Genomic DNA, 23,424 nt, shown 5'->3' with positions numbered 1-23,424 from the left:
CTGCTGACTCTTTTCAACATTGTCTGTTTTCATGTCCATCATGCAAAGTTTTTTGCTTTTTGTTTATTTCTATTTTATCTATTCTCCAAAAAAAACGAACGTTCAGAACCCATCCTGGACCAAATGCACTTTAACAGACTTCTACAAAAAGAGATGCTCCAGTTGACATAATTGCTTTTGATTGCAGTGGAATGACTCATTTAGTTTGTACACTGTGTACCTAATGCTGTTTGGTTTGCAACTCCATGCATTTTATCATACAAATTATAAATACCTTGCACGCAATGAAGTAAAAATGAAAAAGTTCGGTTTTACTTCAGGAAACTATCATTAAACAAGACTGCTGTGAGTAAATAGATTATTTAAGAGATGGTAGCCACATTTATTGTGAAACAAAACCAAGCAAATTAGTCAGCCTGTGGTTATTTTTCAAGTTTAAAAGGTTTTTTTTAAGTGTTCACTTGTACTGATTATGGATCAGATCTTTTCTTCATAGAAAAAAACCATAGAAAATAAGTGCAGGAGTAGGCCATTTGGCCCTTCGAGCCTGCACCACCATTCAACATGATCATAGCTGATCATGAAACTTCAGTACTCTCTTCCTGCTTTCTCTCCTTACCCCTTGATCTATTTAGCCGTAAGGGTCACATCTAACTCCCTTTTGAATATATCTAATGAACTGGCCTCAACAACTTTCTGTGGTAGAAAATTCCACAGGTTCACAATTCTCTGAGTGAAGAAGTTTCTCCTCATCTCGGTCCTAAATGGCCTACCCCTTATCCTTAGACTGTGACCCCTGGTCCTGCACTTCCCCAACATCGGGAACATTCTTCCTGCATCTAACCTTCCAATCCCATCAGAATTTTATATGTTTCTATGAGGCCCCCTCTCATTCATCTAAATTCCAGTGAATATAAGTCTAGTCGATCCAGTCTTTCTTCATATGTCAGTCCTGCCATCCTGGGAATCAGTCTGGTGAACCTTTGCTGTACTCTCTCAATAGCAAGAATGTCCTTCCTCAGATTAGGAGACCAAAACTGTGTACACTATTCAAGGTGTGACCTCACCAAGGCCCTGTACAACTGCAGTAAGACCTCCCTGCTCCTATACTCAAATCTTCTCGCTATGAAGGTCAACATGCCATTTGCCGCCTTCACCGCCTGCTGTACCTGCATGCCAGCTTTTAATGACTGATGTACTATGACACCAAGGTCTCGTTGCACCTCCCCTTTTCCTAATCTGTCACTATTCAGATAATATTCTGCCTCTTCGTTTTTGCCACCAAAATGGATAACCTCACATTTATCTACATTCACCTGCATCTGCCATGCATTTGCCCACTCACCTAACCTGTCCAAGTCACCCTGCAGCCTCTTAGCAACCTCCTCACAGCTAATGTAAATGTAGATTCTTTTTTCTCAATCTGGTTCAGCAAAATTACTGAAACGAATACCGTTTGTGCTTTAAACAAAGCAAGCTTTTATTTAAAAAGCAAATCCCGATCGGGGACTTTATCAGACAGAAGGAATGCAAATCTGTTCGAACGCACCCACTTCCTACGGACAAAGTGACGTTACATTGTAAAGGGACGATGGTTATACATTTTCGGCAAAAGATAACAAGATAGGGCCAGAGTGACATCCCAGCTCAGCCCATCTCTTTTGATCCCTCCTTCCCTTTGTCCACTCATAAGCCGACCCAAGCATGGTCCGATTTTAAACAAAGACCTTCTGTCAATGTTTCAGGTTAATAACATGATTTAATAAGACCTTGAGGTTTTTCTGCAAGCTGTGGGTTTTGTTTCAATATGGGGTTAGTGTTGTAACATTTCGCAGTCTCGAGTCTGAGATGTCATGGCTATTCCTCCATGAATTCTTTGTTAGCTTATACTGTCCCTATACAATTCCCACGTTCTCAACTTCAATGTCTCTATACATTTTTAAACATTCACATTCACAGTGCCACCCAACTTAGTGTCATCTGCAAACTTGGAGATATTACATTCAATTCCCTCGTCTAAAATCATTAATGTATATTGTAAAAAGCTGGGGTCCCAGCACTGAACCTTGCGGTACCCCATTAGTCACTGCCTACTATTCTGAAAAGGACCCGTTTATTCCTACTTTTTGCTTCCTGTCTGCCATCAGTTCTCTATCCACGTCAATACATTACCCCCAATACCACGTGCTTTAATTTTGCACGCCAATCTCTTGTGTGGGACCTTGTCAAAAGCCTTTTGAAAGTCCTAATACACCACATCCACTGGTTCTCCCTTGTCCACTCTACTAGTTACATCCTCAACAAAAATTCTAGAAGATTTGTCAAGCATGATTTCCCTTTCATAAATCCATGCTGACTTGGACCGATCCTGTCACTGCTTTCCAAATGCGCTACTATTACATTTTTAATAATTGATTCCAACATTTTCCCCACTACCGATGTCTGGCTAATCGGTGTATAATTCCGTTTTCTCTCTCTCCTTTTTTAAAAAGTGGGGTTACATTAACTACCCTCCAACTGATCGAGTCTATAGAATGTTGGAAAATGACTACCAATGCATCCACTATTTCTAGGGTCACTTCCTTAAGTACTCTGGGATGCCGACTATCAGGCCCTGGGGATTTATCGGCCTTCAATTCCCATCAATTTCCCGAACACAATTTCCGGACTAATAAGGATTTCCAGCAGTTCCTCCTTCTCGCTAGACCCTCGGTCCCCTAGTATTTCTGGAAGTTTATTTGTGTCTTCATGTATGGTTCAAGGATGAATGGCATGGATTACAGAATTCTCGAATTGTGATCATTACATGGAGGTGGAAACTGGTGAAATGCTGGTAGCTCACATCACACATTTTTGGTCACAACTTTAATTTTACTGTTGGAAAACTCAGCAAACGGCAAAGTGATGTGACACAGCCTTGTCAGCCACGTGGAATGTATTTTGTCACGGTGAAGGCATTCCTTCCTAGGCAAGGGACAGTAAGTTATTCAACTCCCAGTCATTGTTGGATCATCATTTGTGGAGAAATGGCTTTTGGGGTAACCCAGGTAGCTGCATTCCCTCCTGAGCAGTGCTTTTGGTAGAAGGTCCATGGTGCTGTATGTGGTTTGTTCAGAATCTGGCAAGGAAGGGAGAAAGCAAAGAGTGATATGTTTCTGAAGCTGCTGAAATTATGCTGTTCAGGGCAAATCTTACCTCCACGTGTTGTGTTTTTTCTTTAAATTTGCCATGATTTTATTTTTGAACTTCAAGAGTGGAGCTTCCGCTAAACCAGCTTGACCGTCCATATGGTGTGACAAGTGAAATTAGATTGAATTGACAGTGCCAAGTGTGGTTGCTGCCCAGCTGCCTGAACTTGGCAGTGCTCAAGGCTGGGGTACTGTAGGTATCTAAAGCCTGTCTGTGATTTACTTAAATGCATTTTCAATTTGAGATCTCTCCATACAATCCTTGTATAACCTTATTTTCCTGGGTTTCTTTATCTTATTTGAGAATATCCAGCTTTCAATGATTGCTTTACACACACACTTAAGTTTGTTGGAGCATAGAAAGATAGACAGTACATGGGCACAATTGTAGATGTTGAAATAGGTAAACTATCCCTCCTCGTCCTTCTCAAACCTGTCTGCAGTCGTTGACACAGTTGATCACACCATCCTCTTCTAGCGCCTCTCCACCATCGTCCAGCTGGGTGGGACTGCACTCCCCTAGTTCCATTTTTATCCATTTAATCATAGCCAGAAAATCACCTGCAATGGCTTCTCTTCCCACTCATGCATCATTACCTCTGGGGTCTCACAAGGATCAATCCTTGGCCCCCTCCTATTTCATCTATATGCTGTCCCTTGGCGACATCATCCGAAAACACAGCGTCCATTTCCGTATGTACGCTGACAATATCCAGCTCTACTTCACCACCACTTCTCTCTCTCTCTCGAGCCCTCCATGGTCTCTAAGTTGTCAGACTGCTTGTCCGACATCCAGTACTGGATGAGCAGAAATTTTCTCCAATTAATTATTGGGAAGACCGAAGCCATTGTATTTAGTCCCCCGCCACAAACTGCATTCCCTAGGCACCGACTCCATCCCTCTCCCTAACATCTGTCTTGAGGGTGAACCAGACTGTTCGCAACCTTGGTGCCATATTTGACCCTGAAATGAGCTTCTGACTGCCTATCAGCGGCATAACTAAAACTGCCCATTTCCACCTCCGTAAAATTGCCTGTCTCTGTCCCTGCCTCCACTCATCTGCTACTAAAACCCTCATCCATGCCTTTGTTAGCTCTAGACTTGACTATTCCAACACACTCCTGGTTGACCTCCCATATTCTACCCGACGTAAACTTGAGGACATCCAAACTCGGCTGCCCATGTCCTAACTTAAAATTTTAAAAAAATAGAAGGGGAAGATAGATTATGAAAGTAATCTAGCGCAAAATATAAAAACAGACCATTTCTACAGGTACATAAAAAGGAAAAGAGTGGCTAAAGTAAATTTTGGTCCCCTGGAGGATGAGACTGGGGAATTAATAGGGAACAGGGAAATGGCAGAGACTTTGAACAAATATTTTGTATCGGTCTTCACAGTCGAAGACACTAAAAACATCCCAGTAGTGGATAATCAAGGGGCTATAGGGAGGAACTAAAATCTATCACTAAAGTAGTGGTGCTCAGTAAAATAATGGGACTAAAGGTGGACAAGTCCCCTTGACCTGTTAGCTTGCATCCTAGGGTCTTAAAAAGAAGTGGCTGCAGAGATAGTGGATGCATTGGTTGTAATCTACCAAAATTCCCTGGATTCTGGGGAGGTTCCAGCGGATTAGAAAACCGCAAATGTAATTCCCCTATTTTAAAAAAGGAGGTAGACAGAAAGCATGAAGCCATAGACCAATTATCCTAACATCTGTTGTTGGTAAAATGCTGGAGTCCATTATTAAGGAAGCAGTACCAGGACATTTGAAAAACATAATTCAGTCGAGCAGAGTCAGCATGGTTTTATGAAGGGAAAGTCATGTTTGACAAATTTGTTGGAGTTCTTTGTAGATGTAATGAGCAGGGTGGATAAAGGGGAACCAGTGCATGTGTATTTGGATTTCCAGCAGGCATTTGATAAGGTACCACATAAAAGATTATTGCCCAAGATAAAAGTTCATGGGGTTGGGCGTAATATATTAGCATGAATAGAGGATTGGCTAACTAACAGAAAACAGAGAGTCGGGATAAATGGGTCTTTTTACAGTTGGCAAACGGGTGCCGCAGGAATCTGTGTTGGGTCCTCCACTATTTACAATCTATATTAATGATTTGGATGAAGGGACCGAGTGTAATGTAGCCAAGTTTACTGATGATACAAAGATGGATGAGAAAGCAAATTGTGAGGAGGACACAAAATCTACAAAGGAATATGGACAGGCTAAATGAGTGGGCAAAAATTTGGCAGATGGAGTATAATGTGGGAAAATGTGAGGTTATCTACTTTGGCAGAAAAAATGGAAAAGCAAATTTATTATTTAAATGGAGAAAAATTATAAAGTGCTGCAGTACAGAGGGATTTGGGGATACTTGTGCATGAAACACAAAAAGTTAGGTTGTAGGTACAGCAAGTAATCAGGAAGGCAAATGGAATGTTGGCCTTTATTGCAAGGGGGATAGAGTCTTGCTACAACTGTACAGGGTATTAGTGAGACCATACCCTGGAGTACTGCGTTCAGTTTTGGTCTCTATTTAAGGAAGGATATACTTGCATTGGAGGCGGTTCAGAGAAGGTTCACGTGGTTGATTCCGGAGATGAGAGGGTTTACTTATGAAGATAGATTGGGCCTGTACCCATTGGAGTTCAGAAGGATGAGACGTGATCTTATCGAAACATATAAGATACTAAAGAGTCTCGACAAGTTGGGTGCAGAGAGGATATTTCCACTCATGGGGGAAACTAGAGCTAGGGGGCATTGTCTCAGAATAAGGAGCCGTCCATTTAAAGGGTTATGGCGAGCGGGCAGGGAAGTGGAGCTGAGTCCATGATATAATCAGCCAAGATCTTATTAAATGACGGAGCAGGCTCGAGGGGCCAAATGGTCGTCGTCTCCTATTTCTCATGTTCTTATGTTAAACTCCAAGTCCCGTTCGCCCATTACCCCTGCGCTCGCTGACCACCGTTGGCGCCTCGATTTCAATATTCTCATCCTTGTTTACAAATCCCTCCATGGCCTTGCCCCTCCCTATCCATCATCTCCTTCAGCCTCACAACCTCCCAAGGTATCTGCACTTCTCAAATTCTGCCCTCTTGAGCATCCCTGATTATAATCGCTTAACCATCGGTGGCCGTGCCTTCAGCATCTTAGGCCCCAAGTTCTAGAACTCCCTCCCTAAATCTCTCCGCCTCTCTACCTCTCTTTCCTCCTTTTAAGACGTTCCTTAAAACCTACTTCTGACCAATCTTTTAGTCATCTGCCATAATTTCTTATGTGGCTAGGTGTCAAATTTTTGTCTTCTAACACTCCTGTGCAGAACCTTGGGACATTTTACTACCTTAAAAGCACTGTATAAATACAAGTTGTTGTTGAAATTTCTGTTTTGCTGATGTACCAGTCTATAAACTAATGGAAGCAAAGTATTCAGATTTGAAGATAGAGTATACATTCTGCTCATTGCTGTCTATTCATGTGTCAAGGAATTGCTAAGCAGCTAAATATTGCCACTGTTAACAGTGGCAGAAATTACTTTCACCTTCCTTCCCTTCAGCCCATCAGGCACTTATTATTATTTTGTTTAGGTCCTGGACTTTTTACAAACTAGTCTGACATTGCACAAGAGTCTTGATTTACAAAATATACTTTGTGGGATTCATAAAATGCATTTCCAATAGGTGAAGCTGACTTCAGTAACTTAAGTGATTGAAGATCAATACCATGATTGTGAATATGAATTACTTTACTCTTTCACACTTCCTCCCCACCAAATAAATATATTCTTTGTATATCTTGCACAAAACTGTAAATCACACAGTTTAATATGTCAGTGCTTAAGTGTGGCAAAACAGTGAAAGAAGTCAAAAGGTATAATTTTACTGCCTCTCGTGTCAATGCAAAGCAGTTTTGGGTGCGCCTCAACAAAATGGCATATAGCAGGAAAACACCAAATGCACTGCAACTCTGAGGTGGGGGACTGTTGTGCAATGGCTTTAGCTTGCACCAAATGCAGTATAACTGCAGCTAAGTGTTTGTTATATCGGGGAAAAAGTAAATTGCATCCAAGTAATACTCAGTCATGGCTTATGCTGTTACTTGTAAGCCAAAATGTAATATATCATGTCGCAGTCTTTATAGTTCTGGTTTGTTTTGAAGAAACTTGTAAAATGTTAATTGGCCAGGTAATTCCAGATTGCACCACATTTGTTCAAATTTCCTTTGGCAATCACTTTTTTAAGGATATGGTGTGACATAAGGTCAAACATTCTACTGTCCTTTTAGAGTATAATAGCTTCATAAAATAAATATTTACTTGTGGAATTGTTCTGTGCCCATGCAATATGGGGTGAAATTACTACTCACTGCCTAAGCAGCATTGCAGAGAAAAAAACACAATCGATACTAAAAAAGTTTTGTCACAAATGTCTTGAATTTTAAAAATGTCTTGAATTTTTGTTTTACATTGCATTGGATTGCCTGTTGAGAGTTGTGGTGTTTTCACTTCTATAAAAATATTGTAAATCTCATCTGGTGGAACACTGGCTTTTGTAACTATGCTCCATTTTCTTGAAGCAGTGTTCCCAGCTCTAATCAAGTGCTGTATTTATTTATTAATATATAAGCCACATGTCCCAACTGATCTTTTCTCTGCACTAAGTAGAATTGTGGGTGAATATACTGTCAGCAGTTGTAAACCCCAATCAAAATATTGTGTTATGAAGCTTGTACAATGCTCTACTTTCACTTATGTACATTTCTATACATTTGCCTTGATATTTTATGGTCTTTAGAGTTTCTTGACAAATCTTTAAAAAATTGTGTGAACTGGAAATTAATAATTGGAGATTGTCTGGATGAACATTTTTTGTTTGCACCCTGGCTAAATGACATTTTCATAGCAGTAATGGAACTTGATATGAAATCCAGAAATGCACACTTTTGTGGAATAATGGTTCATTTTTCTGCCCATAGGAGTATTTGGATATGACTTTGCCCATTAACTTTGGGAGTGCGATACCATTTTTTTATAAAGTGAGAATTGGGCATTTCAGGATTGAAACCAACCAGAATTCCAATAAATAAACTTGTAAGAAATGTTGGCACAGTGTAAGGAATCATTTTACATTGGCTATATTTGCATAATGCTGCCATGGTTTGAAAACTGGCTTTTAAGACTCTCAAACATATCTAGTTCATAAATAATATAATTTTCAACTTTCTGTTTCCAGGAAATTAACAGGTCATTCGTTTCACATGGGCTACAACATGGCAATCCTGAATGGCATCACCACAGCTTTGGCTGTAATTTGGTGGTTCACCTGAACTCAACTTTGCCAATAACATTGACTTCTCTGTCAATAATGACTACTGCTGACCTCTATCCAGACAAGCAAGCTTTCTTCTGGAAATAATGACACTCCTGAGAGGACAGTGAGAAATGAAGATACCTGACTTTTTAAAAAACAAATGTATAATGTATCTAACTCCAAGACAAACTTTGTGTATATACTATTGGATATCGATCTTTTGGCATTAGCTTTAGCATTAATGCTGCTCTTTCTCATTCTGTTCAGTTGCTTTTTTCTAAGTTACAGTTTGAAACCTTTTATTAATTTGAGAATATAACCCTTTTTTGGGTCAGTAGAGAAATTGTCAAGATTGTTTTGGCAAGAGTTCTTAATCTTATGATTGCAGCTTTGTAACTATAATCTTTCACTATAGACTATGAAATGGAGGTTTGTAACTGTATACTTGGTCCTTTTTATCACGCATTTGAATTGCATCTATGTAATACTTCCTGGGTATCCAAAACAATTACAGCTGCAGGCTGTACTTTTTATTGCTGACCTCAAATCTGTGCAATTGCAGACGTGTGTGGTATTTTAACCTTTTTTCTTTATCCTTTCCAGTACTCTACGCTACTCTTCCAGTCACTGGACACTAACTCGTTAGCTCAGTAACTTAAACTAGGTGGGTCAGATCTCTCATCTTCAACATCCTAAATCTCACATCGTCCAAGTGTGTGCTAACATGACTGGGGAAACTATCTCTCTTTTTTTTTTTAATACACTTGAGGCATCTGTAATAAATGGCATGTTCATCCATAAACATGGATATTGTGCCTCCATTCTTAAAACCACTCCATAATATTCTCCCGATATTTGATTGTTTAGTCTTTTAGTATCTTTTTAAAACTGATATGTTGAAACCTACAGTTTGTTTTAAATATGCAGTCGTCAACCGAAAATTCTTCATATTTCTATATAACTGTCAATACTCTCTGACTATTGTACAAATCAGATGAGATTTTTATACAATTATCCTAGTGACACTTCATCAAACAATAAGTCCATTTCTACATGGGGCTTGGGGTTCACTATTGATTATCTAATTACTCATGCCACAGAAAATTGTGTTTTTTTTCCTACTAATTTATCTCTGGCATTGCTCAAGGGCAAAAAAAAACCTCTTTCAGCTACTTGTCTATCTGTCTCTTTAACTTCTCTCTCTCTCTCTCTCTTTAACTTCTCTCTCTTTCTTTCTTTCTCTCTCTTTCTCTCTTTCTTTTTCTCTTTCTTTTTCTCTTTCTTTTTCTCTTTCTTTTTCTCTTTCTTTTTCTCTTTCTTTTTCTCTTTCTCTTTCTCGCGCTCTTTCTCGCGCTCTTTCTTTCGCTCTCTCGCTCGTTCGCTCTCTCTTTATCTCTCTCTCTCCCTCCCCTTTACTTCCAACTCCCACTCCCATTTTGTCACTCTTGGGATGTATTCAGAGCCACAATGGCGTCCAATATTGGCACATCAGAGCCACTGCAACATAGCCTGTTAGAGAATATCTGAAGGTCAGGTTTGGGAGGGAGCAGCTAGAATGGACTGGGATAAAGTGGAACATTGGTGGGTTGAGGAGCATGTCTGCCTCTCTTCTGATATTTTATTTCCTAATATGTAGTCACCTGGGTACTCTGGACCATTTTTATAATATAGATGCTAGTTTCCATTCAAATTAGCTTTATAAAATATAATGAGTTCTATTTGTCAGCACCTTTTCCATGGGAATCAAGGGAGCGGGAAGATCACTTTTTTAATTAACAAAGGTAGAACCTCAACAATACAGCCTCATTGAGGTCATATTTTTTGAATAGATTCTAAATCTAGTAAGATTAAACTTGATTTTCAGGAAATATTAAGTTGTGATCTCATCAAAAGCAAAATACTGCAGATGCTGGAAACTGGAATAAAAACAAAAATGCTGGAAATCTCAGTAGGTCAGGCAGCATCTGTGGAGAGGAAGCAGAGTTAACGTTTCGGGTTGATGAACTTTCGTCAGAACTGGAGTGTTTGGAAAGAATAGATTCTTAACCAGCACTAAAAGGGGGAGGGGGAAGAAAGAACAAAAGGGAAGGTCTGTGATAGGTTGGAAGACAGGAGAGATTAGAGATGTGAGGTCATCCACCTTGGGGGAAAAAAAACAGTAAAAGGGAATATTAGAATGGGGTGAAATTACAACATGATGAGGTGCAGAGGGACCTGGGGGTCCTTGTGCATGAATCGCAAAAAGTTAGTTTGCAGGTGCAGCAGGAAGGCGAATGGAATGTTGGCCTTCATTGCGAGAGGGATGGAGTACAAAAGCAGGGAGGTCCTGCTGCAACTGTATAGGGTATTGGTAAGGCCTCACCTGGAGTACTGCGTGCAGTTTTGGTCACCTTACTTAAGGAAGGATATACTGGCTTTGGAGGGGGTACAGAGACGATTCACTGGGCTGATTCTGGAGATGAGGGGGTTACCTTATGATAGATTGCGTAGACTGGGTCTTTACTCGTTGGAGTTCAGAAGGATGAGGGGTGATATAGAAACATTTTAAAATCATGAAAGGGATAGACAAGATAGAGACAGAGAGGTTGTTTCCACTGGTAGGGGAGACTAGAACTAGGGGGCACAGCCTCAAAATATTGGGGAGCCAATTTAAAACCGAGTTGAGAAGGAATTTCTTCTCCCAGAGGGTTGTGAATCTGTGGAATTCTCTGCCCAGGAAGCAGTTGAGGCTAGCTCATTGAATGTATTCAAGTCACAGATAGATAGATTTTTAACCAATAAGGGAATTAAGGGTTACGGGGAGAGGGCAGGTAAATGGAGCTGAGTCCACGGCCAGATCAGCCATGATCTTATTGAATGGCGGAGCAGGTTCGAGGGGCTAGATGGCCTACTCCTGTTCCTAATTCTTATGTTTCTTAAATGGGATGATGGCCCAAATTCAAATGGTAATGCCGGAAGTTAGAAAAACATTAGTCAAGATAGGGTGTGAATGGTGGGATAATAACCAACTGCTATTAGAGATGAGGAGGAAAAGAAAGAAAGAAACAGGTTCTGGTGGGGGTGGGAGTGGGTGGTGAAGGGAGCCAAAGATTGGCAGCGGTTACGCTCTGAAATTTTTGAATTCGATGGTGAGTCCAGAAAGCTGTAAAGTGCCTAAACGAAAGATGAGGTGCTGTTCCTCGAGCTTGAGTTGAGCTTCATTGGAACAGTGTAGGAGACAGAGGTCAGAGTGGGAATGGAGTGGAGAATTAAAATGACAAGCGACCGGAAACTCGGTCACACTTGTGGACTGAACGGAGGTGCTCCGCAAAGCGGTCACCCAATCTGTGCTTGGTCTCCCCAATGTAGAGGAGACCACATCTATTGCTACATAGAAAGATGTTTACTTTTTAAATACAAATGTTATTTCATGTTTGATTGCTGGCTTCATGCCAATTTAAACAAAGAATTTCAGTGGCATCATCACTTTATTTTGAGATGTCTCTCGATGTACTAAGCATGAACTCGTGCTAGTCAGTCAAATCACTGATTCTTAAGAACTACTCTAAATGGAAAATCATTTGTGTGTCAGTTCAGTAAGGTCAATGAATTGTAAACAGGTTTACATTTATATTTAATGTGTTTTAGGTGAGGTAAAATTGCTTTTCAAACCATAAGATCCTATTTTATTTTGACTGACCAAGATGGCATCTTTGCAAATGGCTATAAAATAATCTTTCCATTAATCAAATAATGAAGTAACCAATATTTTTGAAATCTGCATACTTTGTCACGCATCACCAGTTGTAGAATAGAGTCAATTTGGGGCTTGAGACTGGTATATCAGATTTTAAACTTGCTTCACTACAGAACTAAATTGGTGTTTTTCATATTAAAATAGTCAGGAGAGAATTGAAAGTAATAATTTCAAACTTCACTCATGATTTGTGATGACTTCAGATTTTTAAGCAAGTTATAACAAATTTGAATATAACAGCATACAACCACTTTAATAGATATTGGTAGAAGTGTGTCAATTTTTTTTTATTAACTTTGAAAAGGGCATTTTTATTACTGTATTACTGTTTGAAGCTAATTTTTAGTGAATGTACAGAATTACTGTAATCTCTCAATGTATGTGTTCAACTACTGTTAAAGAAAGGCAATTTACTGTTGAACTGTTTCCATATAATTCAGATAGCTATTGATATATTGTTTGGGAATGGTGGGGTAGGATAAAAAAGGCTGGCTGTGTGGTCTCAACTTTGATTCCCCCGAAAAGCTGAGTTCCTGTTCTCTGTGCTGATGCTCTCCAACAGCAATACAGTGCTTCCCTATAGGGAACGAAGAATAGAAAGTGTGGCAATCTTGCCATACGCCTCTGGACCTCTGAGCAGCTTCATTTATAGGTAGAAACTGAGCCTATCTGGAGAAAACTGTTGCATGCTTTGCCATTCCATTGTAGTGACATTTGACTATTGTAGTAGAAATTGATTCCAGTTTTATTTGAATATACTTGCGCTGAATTTACAAACCTCAAGCATACAAATGTTACCTTATTATTCCGGAATGTTGAGTTGAGCTATAGTTATTTTAAGAACAATAATAGCAAGGAATGCAACACTTTTCCAGAGAGGCTGTTTCTAGCTATACATGAAGCTGCTCAGAGGTCCAGAGGAATATGGCAAGATTTGCCTTCTGCCAGAACTGCTGTAATCCTTGTGGTGATGGTGCTCCCACAATAGCTCCCTCCTATGTAGGGAATTACAGACTACTGACCGTAATTGAGGGAATGAATATACATGTCCAAGTCAAAATGGTGCGTGACTTGGGAAGGAACTTGGAAGTTAGTGTTCCCATGACATTGATGCTCTCGTCCTTCTTGGTGGGAGATGTTCTCAGGAAGGGAGCTGCTGTCAACGTAACCTATGTGGAGTTGCTGCTGTGTATCCTATAGTTCATGCATATTGCAGCAACAGTGGTGATGGGGATGACAGAGATGCCAATCAAGCAAACTGCTCTGTTCTGGATGGTGTTGAGCTTATTGCGGTGTTGTGGCAACACCCATTTGAGTGAGTGATGAGTATTCCATCACACTCCTCACTTGAGCCTTGTAGTTGGTGGAGGGCTGTGAAGAGTCCGTGCAGTATTCCCTATAAGGTGCACGGCCGCGCACCACCTCTGCAACTACCGGCTTTTTCTCTGAATGGGCCACGCAGCTCCTTAAAGGGGCCGTGCATCCCCCAAAAAAGAAGAGGGAACATTGGTCAACTTGTTGCAGGGTAACCAACTTCTGCCCTGCTCTTGTAGCTGCAGTGTTGACATGGCTGGTCCAATTAAGCTAGAAATTTTTTCCTGTAGTTTATATGTAACATCCTATTCACAGATTCAATAAAATTAATTTTTCAAGAAAAATAATCTGAATTTTTGTTCTGTATTTCTGTTGTAATTTGATGAAAGCAGTACCATATGTATGTATTAGGTGCTCAATAATGAGATTAATTTACAGTCACAATGACAAACAGAGTTTTTCAATGCAACTGGCTATTGACAATGTCAACCAAATGTTTGAGTATTCATACTATTTGAAAACAAATTGGCACTTTTGCAGGTAATGGGAATGTATTGTGCTTGCCAAGTTTAAATGAAATAATTAAATGGCAATTGTATGTTTAGCTCTTCCCTGGAATCAAGCCATTTTGCCAGCGTGTTGTAAATGTAGGTGTATTATATTGGACATTTACTTTAAAAGATTTGTCAGAATGAATTTCCCTTAATTTGGTTGTAGGGCTGCCTGTCTGTAACCTACAAGTCCCTACTCAAGGCAGTCTTCTATAAATACAACTGTTAGCAATGTTTTAGGGTTACACATCCTCATAGCATTCATGTAATACACATTATTCTTTCAGCAATCTTAGATATTTTATTGGAAATGATTCCATGCTCTCTTAATTAGTGAAGCATGAAGAAAACTATTTCAGTTCATACTGGCTTCTATTTTGGGTCAGGGATAGAGGAGGCTCTTTAAAACAAAGGACCTGTAATTAGTTGGAAAATGTTAATTTTCTGACAATCTAATACAGACCACTTACATTTTCAAAGCTCAATTTCAAATAAAATGTCACGTATTTCTATTCAAACTTCTTTCAATTCTGCATATCCATTATATTTTAAAGTTACTAAGTGTGTCATAAAATTCAATTTCAAAATGCATTGAAAAGTCCCATGCCATTCTATCTCAATCGGAAAGCCCATTAGAAAAGTCTCAATATTTACCTAATAAACCTGTATATGGTGCTTTGATTGCCATTTATAATGGTAAAAGCTCTATCAGATAAAGATAATTCAAACCCCAGCACAGTAACTATTCTTGCTCTTATTTTGTGTGTTACTATGCAGCTCTAACAAGAACATAAGAAATAGGAGCAGGGATAGGCTATTTGGCCCCTCGAGCCCTGCTCCATTATTCAATAAGATCATAGAAACATAAAAAATAGGTGCAGGAGTAGGCCATTCGGCCCTTCTAGCCTGCACCGCCATTCAATGAGTTCATGGCTGAACATGCAACTTCAGTATCCCATTCCTGCTTTCTCACCATACCCCTTGATTCCCCCAGTAGTAAGGACTTCATCTAACTCCTTTTTGAATATATTTAGTGAATTGGCCTCAACAACTTTCTGTGGTAGAGAATTCCACAGGTTCACCACTCTCTGGGTGAAGAAATTCCTCCTCATCTCGGTCCTAAATGGCTTCCCCCTTATCCTTAGACTGTGTCCCCTGGTTCTGGTCTTCCCCAACATTGGGAACATTCTTCCTGCATTTAACCTGTCTAACCACGTCATAATTTTAAACGTTTCTATGAGGTCCCCTCTCATTCTTCTGAACTCCAGTAAATACAAGCCCAGTTGATCCAGTCTTTCTTGATAGGTCAGTCCCGCCATCCCGGGAATCAGTCTGGTGAACCTTCGCTGCACTCCCTCAATAGCAAGAATGTCCTTCCTCAGGTTAGGAGACCAAAACTGTACACAATACTCCAGGTGTGGCCTCACCAAGGCCCTGTACAACTGTAGCAACACCTCCCTGCCCCTGTACTCAAATCCCCTCGCTATGAAGGCCAACATGCCATTTGCTTTCTTAACCGCCTGCTGTACCTGCATGCCAACCTTCAATGACTGATGTACCATGACACCCAGGTCTCTCTGCACCTCCCCTTTTCCTAATCTGTCACCATTCAGATAATAGTCTGTCTCTCTGTTTTTACCACCAAAGTGGATAACCTCACATTTATCCACATTATACTTCATCTGCCATGCATTTGCCCACTCACCTAACATATCCAAGTCGCTCTGCAGCCTCATAGCATCTTCCTCGCAGCTCACACTGCCACCCAACTTAGTGTCATCCGCAAATTTGGAGATACTACATTTAATCCCCTCGTCTAAATCATTAATGTACAGTGTAAACAGCTGGGGCCCCAGCACAGAACCTTGCGGTACCCCACTAGTCACTGCCTGCCATTCTGAAAAGTCCCCATTTACTCCTACTCTTTGCTTCCTGTCTGACAACCAGTTCTCAATCCATGTCAGCACACTACCCCCAATCCCATGTGCTTTAACTTTGCACATTAACCTCTTGTGTGGAACCTTGTCGAAAGCCTTCTGAAAGTCCAAATATACCACATCAACTGGTTCTCCCTTGTCTACTCTACTGGAAACATCCTCAAAAAATTCCAGAAGATTTGTCAAGCATGATTTCCCTTTCACAAATCCATGCTGACTTGGACCTATCATATCACCTCTTTCCAAATGCACTGCTATGACATCCTTAATAATTGATTCCATCATTTTACTCACTACCAATGTCAGGCTGACCGGTCTATAATTCCCTGTTTTCTCTCCCTCCTTTTTTAAAAAGTGGGGTTACATTGGCTACCCTCCACTCCATAGGAACTGATCCAGAGCCAATGCAATGTTGGAAAAAGACTGTCAATGCATCCACTATTTCCTGGCCTCAACTCTACTTCCCCGTCTGCTCCCCATAACCCTTGACTCCCTTAGCATTCAAAAATCTGTCTATCTCCACCTTAAATATATTCAAAGACCTAGCCTCCACCGCGCTCTGGGGTAGAGAATTCCAAAGATTCCCCCGTGAGGGGAAACATCCTCTCTGCATCTACCCTGTCAAGCCCCCTCAGGATCTTGTATGGTTTCAATAAGATCACCTCTCATTCTTCTAAACTCCAATGTGGGAAGTCTCAAACTTTCTTCATATGACAACCCCTTCAGCTCAGGATTCAACCTCGTGAACCTTCTCTGAACTGCCTCCTATGCACGTATATCTTCCTTAAATAAGGAGACCAAAACTGTACGCAGTACTCCAGGTGTGGTTTTACCAACGCCCTGTATAGTTGGAGCAGGACTTGTCTGCTTTTCTATTCCATTCCCCTTGCAATAAAGGCCAACATTCCATTTGCCTTCATAATTACTTGCTGTACCTGCATACCAACTTTTGGTGTTTCATGCATCAGGACCCCCAAGTCCCTCTGTACTGCAACATTTTGTAATTGCTCCCCATTTTAAATAATTAGTTTTTTAAATTTTTCCTACCAAAGTGGGTAACCTCACATTTTTCTACATTATAGTCCATCTGCCAAATTTTTGCCCACTCACTGAGCCTATCTATATCCCTTTTGTAGATTGTTTGTGTCCTTCTCACAACTTGCTTTCTCACCTATCTTCCAAGTCATTCATATAAATTGTAAATAGTTGGGGCTCCAGCACTGATCCCTGTGGCACCCCACTAGTTACAGTTTGCCAACCTGAAAATTACCCATTTATCCTGACTCTGCTGTTAGCCAATCCTCTATCCACGCTAATATATTAAATAAGTGCTCTACTCCAGGCTCCAACACGGCAAGCGAACCAAGGTGGGCAGCAGAAACCCTTCAAGGACACCCTCAAAACCTCCCTGGAAAAAATGTACCATCCCTACCGACACCTGGGAATCTCTGGCCCAAGACCGCCAAAGTAGAGGAAAAGCATCCAGGAAGGCGCTGAACACCTCGAGTCTCTTCGCTGAGAGTAAGCTGAAGCCAAGCGTCGACAGCGGAAGGAGCGCGTGGCAACCCCAACCACCATCTGCCCCACCTGTGACAGAGACTCGGTCTTGTATTGGACTCCTCAGTAACGTGAGAACCCATTTTTAGTGTGGAAGCAAGTCATCCTTGACTCCGAACGACTGCCGATGATGATGATGATTATCCCCAACCCTGTGTGCTCTTATCTTGTGCAGTAACCTTTTGTGTGACACCTTATCAAATGCTTTCTGGAAGCCCAAATGCACATCAACTAGTTCCCCTTTATCCACTGCTTGTTATATCCTCAAAGAACTCCAGCAAATTTATCAAACATAATTTCCCCTTCATAAAACCATGCTGACTGCTTGACTGTGTTAGAATTTTCTAAATGTCTTGCAACTACTTCAACATTTCCCCAATGACATATGTTAGGCTAACTGGCCTTTAGTTTCTTGCTTTGTCTCCCTCCTTTCTTAAATAGGGCTGTTACATTTGCAGTTTTCCAGTCTGCTGGGACCGCTCCACAATTCAGGGAATTTTGGTAGATCACAACCAATGCATCCCCCATCTGCAGCCACCTCTCCTAAGATCCTTGGATGCAGGTCCAGGAGACTTGTCCACCTTTAGTCCCATTAGTTTGCAAAGTACTTTATCTAGTGATCGTGATTGTTTTAAATCCCCCCAATAGCTCTTTGATCATCAATTATTGGGATGTTTTTAGTGTTCTCTACTGTGAAGACCGATACAAAATATTTTTCAAAGTCTCTGCCATTTCCCTGTTACCCATTATTAATTCTCCAGTCTCCTCCTCTAAGGGACCAATGTTTACTTTAGCCACTCGCTTCCTTTTTATATACTTGTAGAAGCTGTTTGTTTTTATATTTCTTGCTAGTTTACTCTCATATGCTCTCTTTGTCTTTATCATTTTTTTAGTCATCCTTTGCTGGCTTCTAAAGATTTTGCAATAGATTTATGTTTTAAAAAAAAAAATGTGCCTCAATGGCTTAATAATCCAACATCTTCATATCTCCACGTTCCAAGGTTCCTGGTTTCCTGGTCCATGTGTCCGATCATGTTGGCGGAACTAAAGACCCAAATTGGTCCCTCTGATTAATTAAAATAAAATAGATGGGCTGCTATCACTACTCGTGCTGTTCATTGACAGCTTGCCTAATAGGGGCCCTCAATATCACAAGTTAATGCCATTTAAAGGCAGCCTACAACTCTTAAAGAGGAGGCACATTTCCACTGCAGGCAACTAACAAGTTTATGGGCAATGGCAGGTACAGGAGAATCTGCAAGGGCTCCTTGTTTTTATGATGCTGTGTTAAAGGTATTGGTGAAGGAAGTTGCAAGAGGAGGGACAACTTCTATCCACCACAAAGATAACATAAGAAATAGGAGCAGGAGTAAGCCATTTGGCCCCTTCTAGATTCCCCTATGAGTGGAAACATCCTCTCTGCATCTACCTTGTCGAACCCCCTCAGTATCTTATATGTTTCAATAAGGTCACCTCTCATTCGGCAACTGCCCAGCACAAGTGGGAAGAGATGGCAGAGAGAGAGTCGGTGAAAGGTATCGCTCCCAGGATATGGCTGTAGTGCAGGAAAAAGTTCACTGACCTCACAAGATTTTCTAAAGTAAGCCTCCTATCTCTTATTACTCAAGTTAGCCTTAACTAGCTGTTGCCATAGCACTCGCAACCCTCTCACTTGATTACCAACACTTTCCTCCAATTATTGCAGCACACTTAACTCCACCTCTTTCAGATGATCCTGCAGCACTACTACTGCTACTCTCCTCAATATTACTTAATTCACCTCCTCACATCTCTGCCACCTTTAACACGAGCACCGCTATTCTACACTGGCATGCACATCCTGAAAACTTCTTACTACAACAATGACACACTCCCTTAATTCTTGCAGGGCACGCTCGCACACAACCGGAAGTAGGTCACGATTCCTCCATGTACTGCCCCACTTGAACAGATTATAGACATTGTGGGCATGTCAGGAACATGGCATCTGGTGAGGCTGCATGAAAAGTCCTGCAGTGTTTTATACCATCTTCCCTTTGCTCCCTTCTCACTTAAGTCTCACCCTTACATAATTTACATGACATTACTGCTGCTTGCAGCAGCCATACGTCTATCTCTGCTTATCCATGCTACTTATCCCTTGGCCATAATCTTCCATTTCCCATCCAGAAGCTCCACACAGCTCTTGGGGAGTAGAAGAAATGCAGTAGCCACTGGGGATCCACCTCAGAGCGCTAGAATATATAACCGAGCATACAAGACAGGCAGGCACTAGGTGTTTGCACAAGAGTGCTTTGTAGATGGGCTGTTCGAAATCATGGGTTCAAAATGTATAAAACCCTGAAATGAGCTTACGGCCACATATCCGCGGCATAACTAAAACCGCCTTTTTCCACCTCCATAACATTGCCAGCCTCCCCTCCCTTCCCCCACCCCACCTCAGCTCTTTTGCTGCTGAAACCCTCATTCATGCCTTTGTTACCTCTAGACTACTCCAACTCACTCCTGGCCGGCCTTCCACATTCCACACTATGTAAACTTGAAGTCATCTGAAGCTCAGTAGCCCTTATACTAACCCACACCAAATCGAGATCTCCCATCATCCCTGTGCTTTCTGATCTACATTGGCTCCCAGTTAAACAACGCCTCGATTTCAAAATTCTTATCTTGTTTTCAAATCACTCCATGGACTTGCCCCTCCCTATCTCTGTAATCTTTTTCAGCCTCACAATCCCACAAGATGTCTGCGCTCCTCTAATTCTGGCCTCTTGAACATCCTTCATTATAACTGCTCAACTATCGGTGAACAAGCCTTTAGCTGCCTGGGCCCTAAGCTCTGGAACTCCGTCCCTAAACCTCTATGCCTCTCTACTTCTTTCCTCCTTTAAGACGCTCATTAAAACCTACCTCTTTAAACAAGCTTTTGATCATCTGCCTTAATTTCTTCTGTAGCTCAGTGTCAAATTTATCTGTTTGCCTGTAACACTATTTTGAAGCATCTTGGGATGTCTTACTACGTTAAAGGTGCCATATAAATAAAAGTTATTATTAATAAAACTAACACAAAGGATACTGTATTTAAATTGTTTTGAACTGGAGCTGAAGTGTCTCCTCAGACTGGCATTAGATGCTTAGAAATGCTATTGGTTTAGGACCCTGCTGAGATGTTATAGCATTCTACGTTATGTCGCCCATTATTTGTTGTTTTCAAGTTAAAACTTCAACTTTGTTTATGTATCTTTAAGACAATTTGTTATAGAAAGACTTAGAATGGATGGAAGTTGAGAGAGTTAACATAAACATTTGCTACATCATAAAGGAGATAACCAATGTGTTATATTCCATCTTAAACTCTGATTAAACACAATAAATCCACCCGATCCTGATTATTAAAGTGATCAGAGATGGCCTTAAACTTGGCTATTCCTAATAAATTTGCTTCTGTGCAGGACTGTAAAAAAAAAAGGTTATTGTGGAGAAACGAGATGGATTTGGTCTATAACGTCACCACAAGGCGCCAGATGGGACGACTGGGTAGGAAACCTTCAAAGGGCGTGTATTTCGTCACGGAAACCAAAAACAGAATGGTGGATACTCATTGGACAGATAAAGGCATGAGAGCCTTTCGGAGAAATAGGTTATTGGAGTTGTCCAAGAGGATGGATGTAATTACTCCAAGTGCTTGGATGCGATAGTAGCCCAAGTGAATGCGAAAAAGACTAAACTTAAAGAAGCTGGATAGAAACTGGCTTACACAACCCACTTCTGTGCGAAACGTGAAGACTTGAGTAACAAACAGGAGAAGCAAAGAGCAGGAGAGAGGATGGGAGATAGAGAAAATGATTCAAGGTGCATGCTAATCCATCTGAGAACTCGGCAAAGGAAGGGGGAGTGGGAAACAAGGAATTAGATAATAAGTTGCTGAGACGATTTTTTTTAAAGAAAAAATGAAACCGACACAGAAGCTTCAGCTTTTGTGCTGAGTAAAATAAAATATAAGATTTGTTGAATGAAAGGAACCTTAAACGTGGTGCTGGAATTTCAGTTTGTGCAAAAGTCTGTCTTTAAAAAAAAAGGTGTCTGTTACGTTTGTTTTAGCTCCATCCACTTTTCTGTGCTGAGAGAGCTGAAGCTGTTTGACACTTTGTGTGCTGTTAAGTTTGTTAATTAAAATTGTAACAAAGCACTGCCCTCTTACTTTGGTTACTGAAAGTTTTCTTGAAATTATTAAATTGTGAAAAACCCATTTTGCATTGTGATCACAGTGAAATGCTGGTTATTTAAAATTATGTAAAGTTCTGTAAAAGAGCTTCTCACATTGAAAAAAAAAAGATTGGTGGTATTTGAATTGGAATTTTGAGACTTTTGAGGTGATTGTGCTTGTTAAATATTTTGGTTGTACTGGAAAATCTTGGGTTTGGAAACTTTTTAAAAGAAACAATGCTAAAAAGTTTAGAAACAATCTAAAATGCTGCTTTTTCTGATGAGAGACAAAAAGTGCTCAAGGTGGGGAGTCGAGATAAGATATAGAAATTACCTTGTAAATGAGTTGTGAGCACTTGTGTCTCTAACGTTAAGACACCATGTAACCTAACAAGCTTGACTTGTTTCTGAAATTGGAATTAATAAGATGAATTGATAAAGATAAATTAATATGTGTTGCTGTTTCAAGCACTCGAGAAAGGAATATTTATCTGAAGTTTAAAGGGATAATTTTTCATTAAAATAAACTGGTTGAGAACAGTTTAGGTGGTCCTACTAATTGCTGTGTATCAAGAGAAAAAGTTTGTGTGGAAATAAAATTGAAAAAACCTGTCAGTGCGACAATACTGTAGTTTAGATTTGTGATAAGTTTGAAATGATAAAATGGACTTGGGCACAATATAATTGGTTATAAAGATTTTTTAAAAGATGTTAATCTTTATTATTGTATTGGATAGTAAGGTTTCTCCAGAACTCATGAGATATGAATAGTAATTATGGGATGCCCCACTTAAGATGCAAGATTGCACCACCAAATGGGAATTTTTCTAACATTTTAGGGAAAGTCAGGAAGATGTAGTTAAGAATAGTGAATCGATAGCTTTCTCTTGGAGACATTTGTGTCCTTGCCTATGAACTTTTTAAGAAAATTGTGGTGATAACATGATCACTACCCGAGACATGCAGTGGAAGATGAGCAAAGATCTCCAGACAATAAGATCACCTGAAAACCCGAGGTGGCTTGTATCGGATGGCAAGATACACGTGATTTGTTGCGTATGAAGCAACTAACTTGCGGAAATGCATGGTGAATTTGCACTGAAGAATGGGTCTCAGACATACTGAGTTAATTGACAACAACAAGACATGAAATGTTTAACGTGGCTCAGGGAAGTGAGAATTTTTAAAGCATTGATACGGACTCCATCGAGAAACTATCTAATTAATGAAACAATCAGAAGAGAGTTAAATGTTAATCCCTCTGGCCGGTGTGTTTAAGAAAAAAAAATGATTAAAATGTAAGTGAAAAACGATATTGAATTTAGATTGGGACAATTGAAGGTTAGGGAAACATAGAAACATAGAAAATAGGAGCAGTAGTAGGTCATTCGACCCTTCGTGTCTGCACTGCCATTCAATATGATCATGGCTGATCCTTTATCTCAACATCATATTCCCGGTTTTTCCCCATACCTCTTGATGTCTTTTGTGTCTAGAAATCTATCTATCTCCCTCTTAAATATATTCAGTGACTTGGCCTCCACAGCCTTCTGTGGTAGAGAATTCCACAAGTTCACCACCCTCTGAGTGAAAACATTTCTCCTCATCTCAGTCCTAAATTTCTTACCCCGT

At 40.4% G+C, this 23,424-nt stretch overlaps 1 protein-coding gene across 1 annotated transcript in view; it reads left to right on the top strand.

The window, feature by feature from the left end:
* Window positions 1–13,891, top strand: part of arl6ip6 (ADP-ribosylation factor-like 6 interacting protein 6) — a 50,694-nt gene extending 36,803 nt beyond the window's left edge. Inside the window, exon 4 of the mRNA XM_070875631.1 lies at window positions 8,417–13,891. Within this exon, the coding sequence (XP_070731732.1) occupies window positions 8,417–8,510 (94 nt within the window). The 3' untranslated portion in view covers window positions 8,511–13,891. The remainder of the gene's footprint in view (window positions 1–8,416) is intronic.
* Window positions 13,892–23,424: the final 9,533 nt, after the last annotated feature.

This window comes from Pristiophorus japonicus, chromosome 3, assembly GCF_044704955.1.
Source record: "Pristiophorus japonicus isolate sPriJap1 chromosome 3, sPriJap1.hap1, whole genome shotgun sequence".
Classification (NCBI taxonomy): domain Eukaryota; kingdom Metazoa; phylum Chordata; class Chondrichthyes; family Pristiophoridae; genus Pristiophorus; species Pristiophorus japonicus.
The sequence above is the reverse complement of the archived record's forward strand: the minus strand, read 5'-3'. Positions and strand labels throughout refer to the sequence as shown.